At 48.7% G+C, this 6,292-nt stretch overlaps 1 protein-coding gene across 1 annotated transcript; it reads left to right on the top strand.

Annotated features, from left to right (window-relative positions):
- Window positions 1-1,401: 1,401 nt before the first annotated feature.
- Window positions 1,402-4,925, top strand: LOC139060838 (putative uncharacterized protein DDB_G0271606). The gene is made up of 3 exons (XM_070540072.1): window positions 1,402-1,535; window positions 3,043-3,067; window positions 3,558-4,925. The coding sequence occupies exons 1-3, from the start codon at window positions 1,497-1,499 to the stop codon at window positions 4,829-4,831; spliced, it is 1,338 nt and encodes a 445-aa protein (XP_070396173.1). The 5' UTR covers window positions 1,402-1,496; the 3' UTR covers window positions 4,832-4,925.
- The last annotated feature ends 1,367 nt before the right edge of the window (window positions 4,926-6,292 follow it).

Raw genomic sequence — 6,292 nt, 5'->3', positions numbered from 1 at the left:
CTATATTGAAGTATTTTTGTCTTTGACAGCCGCAGCACCAACTTTTTTTGCGTGTGTAATTTTGGTTGCACCTTTTTTTTTTCTAGGCATAAATAGAACTTTCTCAAATTGGAGTCGGCGCTTCGCGTGCTCGCATGTCAGTCACTTTCCCGTGTCTCTATACCTGCCTCTCAAAACTGGCGTGTCCTTGTTTAGTCACGCTGTTTCAGCTTAGTTCTAAAGATCAACCAACTAGCCCTCGCCAAGACGTTACTTATGAAAATGTCTTCTAGAACGGGATCCTTCTACCTATTGCTGAAGCCTTGAAAAACCCAGCATACGCAAGCGTCAACCTCATCGCCATCAACTTAAACTCGCCAGTCGCATTCATTGGCCTACTACCTGCGAAGATGAATCGCGTTACCCGAGGTCATTGCCTTCTTTGGACTCGTAGAAGTTACTTCACGGGGACATGTGAAAAGGATGTGCAAAGTACTCAAGTCCGAGAAACGGCGCCAAATTAAAGACTATACAACGATTGGCTCAAAGTCAGCGCCTGGTCTGTGGTGTGCTTTTCTATGTGTCCTTGCGTAGTCGTGCTGTTTCAGCTTAGTTCTAAAGATTAACCAACTAGCCCTGGCCGAGTTGTTACTAAGCCAAATTTTCACGCCGTCACCGCAAAAAACGCTCGCTGGACCACTAGAGATTCGCGTACGTAACTTTTTTCGAGTACTTGGAACTCGCTAAGTTTAGTTTCACTCCAACAAGTGATGGACGAAGCTGCGAGCTACAGCAAAAGCGTGCGACAGAGAAAGCGTACGTACCGCACACACACGCACAAGCGCACGCTACGAGCATTCGTCAACAATCGGCATCACTGTTCGAAAGGGTGCCCCTCTGGTGTCTAGAGGCCACAGACCGGCTTCCGACCCCTGGAGACACGCAAGCCTGGGCATAGCTGTCACGAGCTTCAGCCTCCCGATTACGCACCCGAGGCTCATTAATCATTCTTTATAGTTTCATTACAGCACAAAAAAACACCAAAGATAAAGGAAGCAAGAAAGTATGGCGAGCCACAGCGAGCGCATCTCGCCCTGTAAGCATTAAACGCCAGCGGCGCCAGGAGCTGAAGTTCCTTCTCTTCTTTTTTTTTTGCCTGCGTCACTTGTTTTTCCTGTTCGTCAGGCATGGAATGCATTAAATCCGAGACGGCATTAATGTCCCTCGCGCTCGCGTACCTACATGCGATTGCCCGTCTCGGTATCTGGAGATTTATGGATGCGCAGCCCGGCAGGTAAGTTTATGACGGATAGCTAGCTCCTCGGAGGGACACCGTCGTAAGGACCCGTTGGTTTCGGAAAGGCCGTAAAACGGCCGCCACGAATCAAACGTGTGCGATCCAACTGGCTGTGTCCCCCTTCGATCACGCCTTCGGGCCCCGGTGGGGGTATATCTGGCCGGCACCGGGGCACCGGAGCATCACTTTCGGGCAGGCTCAAAGTGTGACAGTGACCAAGATGAGGACCTTCGCCTTCCCCTTGGCGGTCGCCGCTGCGGTAAGCAAGCGAGTCTTTGCGAGATTCGTAGAAGGTTCGCTGTCCTGGAAGCCCCTTCCAGCGTCCACTGCGAGCTAGAAAACGCAGGGCCCCTTTCGGAAACGGTGCGCCTTATTCGACCGGGACTTGGGTGAAGAAGGATGCAATAGGAGCGATGTTTGCAGGAAACCCAGCAATAGCGAAAATCGCGCTACTCAAAATATCGGTTTATGCTAAGTTACTTGTGGTTCCGCGTTATTGCATGCGCTTTAAAGCCGATTATTCAGAGTGGTACGGATTAGAGAGGCAACTGCGTTAGAGAAGGCTTAAATTTTCCCGGAGAGATTAGCACAGCGAAAGGCTTGGCTTTTATTATGATTGTAAGAGTAATCAATGGGGTAGGGCAGGTCATGTGGCGTGTAGAGCATAATTAGTGGTGAAATGCAGTAAAGGAATCAGGCGTGAAAGAGTAGGTCAACGCAAGGCTGACTTTTCGCAGTGGGCGATTGCAAGGAGAATTAAGCCTTCGTCGTACAGTGGACGTACAATATGTTGATGGCCGTGCCGGGAATGATGATGATGATTATGACGATGATGATGATGATGTCGCCGACGCTGATTGTGTGTCTGAAATGTTAATGGAGCATGACTCCACTTAGAATGAAGTGAGAAGTAGGAAGTCTGAAGGACACTCCTACTAAGTTATTCGCCCAGCTTGCACATGCCTCCTCTTTGATTGCATATTTAATTATATGAGATCGCTGGAAAATTCTAATCTACAGTTGTTTACTCAGGTTTGATGTCTAGCAGCCTTTATTAGTCCTATCGAGCTTTTAATAAGCACTTCTGACAGGTATGCCTTCCCACTACCATTGATAAGTAAAAGAGAGCAACCAAGAGCAAACAAGAGCAAACAAGAGCAAACTTTAATTCAGCTCAACCGCAATTGGGCACTTGGTCGGCGCTTGCCAAAAAAAATCTCCTCTATGCACGGTGCTCATGTTAATTTTTTTAGCCCTATCGTTTCGGGATCGCAAAATTATGTGTGCAGTTTCGTGTTATGAAAGAATGTCACAGGTTCGCGTAGCGCTGGCGTGGTGCGGGCTCTTGCACACTTTAAACATTTAAGGCACCCCACATAAAGGTGGGCCAGAAGAAAAACGTCGTCGTTTTGTGTGCGCATTTGAGTTGATTATGTCCGTCGAATCATACAGTGCCAACTGACCCAGCAAGGTATTCTCACTTTCTTCCTGGACTCCTAAATCAGGTGGAATTTTCTCTTAATATTTTGTTTATTAGCAAGTCTATTTTGGGATAATTTCATAGAATGCATAAATGATGTTGAACAAAACCTGATTGCGAAGTGTTTCTAAAAAGAGATGAACAATATTGTGGAAATAGACAGTATGTGAGTGGCACTTAAATAACCGTTTTAAGAGCAGACCTTTCATACGTTGTATTTCTCTCACTTTTACATTCGGCTTGAGCTCAATGTCCTAACGCTGTTTCTCCTTGCTATTTTTTACAGCTTTTCGCCTGTTCGCTGGTCCAGGGTAAGATTGAGCTCCTTCTGCAATAGTACAGCGGCCGCGCTAGCCATTTGAAAACACGAGCTACACATAGCCACAATATTTACAAACTTGTATAGATCTTACGCCTTTTCCTCAGTCTACTCTACTGTCCCATTCTACGGATATTCCAACCCAATATTTTTTTTCCTTTGATATGTGCCTAGTTTGCTAAACAAGTAACAAACTAACTAGTGCTAGGTTGCGTCACTCGGAGCTTCGGAATAGAATACGCACTTATAGTGACTGCCTTCTCACTTCGGTAAATGCCTTGTCATAGCATAGCCTCTCAAGATCTTTACAACCACCCTGCGTACATACGTTAGTGTATGAGAAAAGGTTTGGACACTTCAGTGCATCCTAAAAAGTTTCACCAGCAATGACTTCATAACTACCTTAGCCTTCTTAAGTGCCCATTTCTTCTCGAAAACTGGTCACAGAATGTACAACTGATTCACTTATCCTTCTCATTTAGGACGGCATCTTAACGAAGAAGCACGGTTCCTAGAACAACAATACCAGTCCAAGGGAGCCATCAAGGGAGCTCTCCTTCAGCAACAACAAGCATCACAGGTCAAGGGAGCCCTGAAGGGAGCTATCAAGGGTGGTCTGCTTCAGCAGCAAGCACAAGCGCAAGTTCAGGGAGCCCTCAAGGGAGCCATCAAGGGTGGTCTGCTTCAGCAACAGCAAGCCGCACAGGTCAAGGGAGGTCTCAAGGGAGCCATCAAGGGTGGTCTGCTTCAGCAGCAAGCACAAGCGCAAGTTCAGGGAGCCCTCAAGGGAGCCATCAAGGGTGGTCTGCTTCAGCAACAGCAAGCCGCACAGGTCAAGGGAGGTCTCAAGGGAGCCATCAAGGGTGGTCTGCTTCAGCAGCAAGCACAATCGCAAGTTCAGGGAGCCCTCAAGGGAGCCATCAAGGGTGGTCTGCTTCAGCAACAGCAAGCTGCACAGGTCAAGGGAGGTCTGAAGGGAGCCATCAAGGGAGCTCTCCTTCAGCAACAGCAAGCCTCACAGGTCAAGGGAGCTCTTAAGGGAGCCATCAAGGGTGGTCTGCTTCAGCAGCAAGCACAAGCGCAAGTTCAGGGAGCCCTCAAGGGAGCCATCAAGGGTGGTCTGCTTCAGCAACAGCAAGCCGCACAGGTCAAGGGAGGTCTCAAGGGAGCCATCAAGGGTGGTCTGCTTCAGCAGCAGGCACAAGCGCAAGTTCAGGGAGCCCTCAAGGGAGCCATCAAGGGTGGTCTGCTTCAGCAACAGCAAGCCGCACAGGTCAAGGGAGGTCTCAAGGGAGCCATCAAGGGTGGTCTGCTTCAGCAGCAAGCACAAGCGCAAGTTCAGGGAGCCCTCAAGGGAGCCATCAAGGGTGGTCTGCTTCAGCAACAGCAAGCCGCACAGGTCAAGGGAGGTCTCAAGGGAGCCATCAAGGGTGGTCTGCTTCAGCAGCAAGCACAAGCGCAAGTTCAGGGAGCCCTCAAGGGAGCCATCAAGGGTGGTCTGCTTCAGCAACAGCAAGCCGCACAGGTCAAGGGTGCCCTCAAGGGAGCTATCAAGGGAGGCCTCCTTCAGCAACAACAAGCCGCACAGGTCAAGGGAGCCCTGAAGGGAGCCATTAAGGGTGGTCTGCTTCAACAGCAAGCTCAAGCGCAAGTCCAGGGAGCTCTCAAGGGAGCCATGAAGGGTGGTCTCGTTCAACAGGCTGCTGCCCAGCAGGCTTACCAACAAGCCGCCGCTCAACAATTCGCTGGCCGTTAATACCTGAAAGAGTGCATAAGTGTTGCTTGTGCGACAGTGTAAAGACTTGTTCGGGTGCTTAAACAGTAATAAAATTATGTTGTTGTTAATGTAACGACGCTCACTGTTGATTGACGACACTACGGAGAGCGAATGTCGGAATTATAAAACACCCATGGCCTCCGAGCCAGTGCAACGCATTGCGCGACCCCGAAGGCCGCGCTGTTGAAACTCTAATTTTATGCCATCATATTCCGCATAAAGCGTCAACTCCCTCTTCTTTTCCCTTTTTTAGTACACAGACAGGCGCTGGATTCCATTTTTACGCTTATTGATAATCAGAGACCCTGAGGTGCTGCAACTACGTCCCACTATTCCTTTGGCTCCTTCTTAAGCTCTTTATGAAAAGCTTGGTGAGCGCTTGCATGTTCTGAGGTTCGATTGAGGCCGTAACATGCTAGTTGTATACTATGCTAAGCTGTAAAGAGCAGGCGTACTTTACAGTCGCAAGTCGTAAAGTATAGGCGCCTCCGACACCGCAAAAGGTGTATGTGTACATGCGCTTCCAAAGACACAGTCATGAATGTGGCATGTTAAATAGCAGTTTTCATATACTCAGCTTTCATACTGGCGCATAATTCGCACAGCTTGAAATGTGTGGTTTTACTAAGTAGATAAACACGGTGCCAGTGATATCCCTCGTGGCCCGAAATAAGATACAGTTGGTTTTACTTTCCGCAAAAGATTACGTCCATTTTATATGCTTTTCTGTCGCTTTGCCTTGACGCCGGACCGGATGTGAGCAAACGGTGACGTGTAACACTAGCAGGAGAGGAAACAATCGCTCAAAACTACATTCACAGCCGCCTAGCTGGCAACCATGATCGAAGATGACAAAGAACATCGAACCGATCAAGAGCCAAGTGTTCAAGAATATTCCGACTTCCATATGCCGAGCCCCCCAACGGCCCGACACCTCATTTGGGCGTGTCGGGCACACGCTTCTCTACAAGCCAAACACTTGCATGCAGCCGCGATGAAGTACTGCGAAACCCAGATCCGATCAGCTGCTCTCCACTGGGGATCCGCGCTTAATTTCATACCGACGTCCGCGTCGTACACAAACTCTATAGCCCATGTGACCGCGATCCTGTTGCAGCATCCTTGTTCTTTCCCATCCCCTAGCGCTTTTCCCAAAAAACAGATTATTCAACAATCCCTGTCTGAATAAAGATACGTCCATTCATCTAGCTTACCTTTAGGGGATTTTTTAAGCTTGAACGCCGTATAGGACACACTGTGATACAGCGATAGGTGGAGGCAGCTCGAGCAAGCCAATATTCAGGTGGCGCGTCTAAAGTACAGCGTTGAGTGTGAACAGAGCGCATTGCTTTTCTACAGACGCTAATGAAGCCGGCGGCAGTGCTTTGTGAACCGACGCGCAAACGAAACAATTGTGCTGCATTTAGCAGTTATACATCT

Source organism: Dermacentor albipictus, chromosome 6 (genome assembly GCF_038994185.2).
Source record: "Dermacentor albipictus isolate Rhodes 1998 colony chromosome 6, USDA_Dalb.pri_finalv2, whole genome shotgun sequence".
Lineage (NCBI taxonomy): Eukaryota > Metazoa > Arthropoda > Arachnida > Ixodida > Ixodidae > Dermacentor > Dermacentor albipictus.
Note: the sequence above shows the minus strand (reverse complement) of the source record. Positions and strands in the feature narration are given on the sequence as shown.

Bases quoted from the DNA above. Each gene is read 5' to 3' on its own strand.
- LOC139060838 (XM_070540072.1), top strand. From the start codon at position 1,497: ATGAGGACCTTCGCCTTCCCCTTGGCGGTCGCCGCTGCG. The intron at 1,536-3,042 runs GTAAGCAAGCGA...TATTTTTTACAG, and splicing joins CCTTGGCGGTCGCCGCTGCG to CTTTTCGCCTGTTCGCTGGT. The intron at 3,068-3,557 runs GTAAGATTGAGC...CTTCTCATTTAG, and splicing joins CGCCTGTTCGCTGGTCCAGG to GACGGCATCTTAACGAAGAA.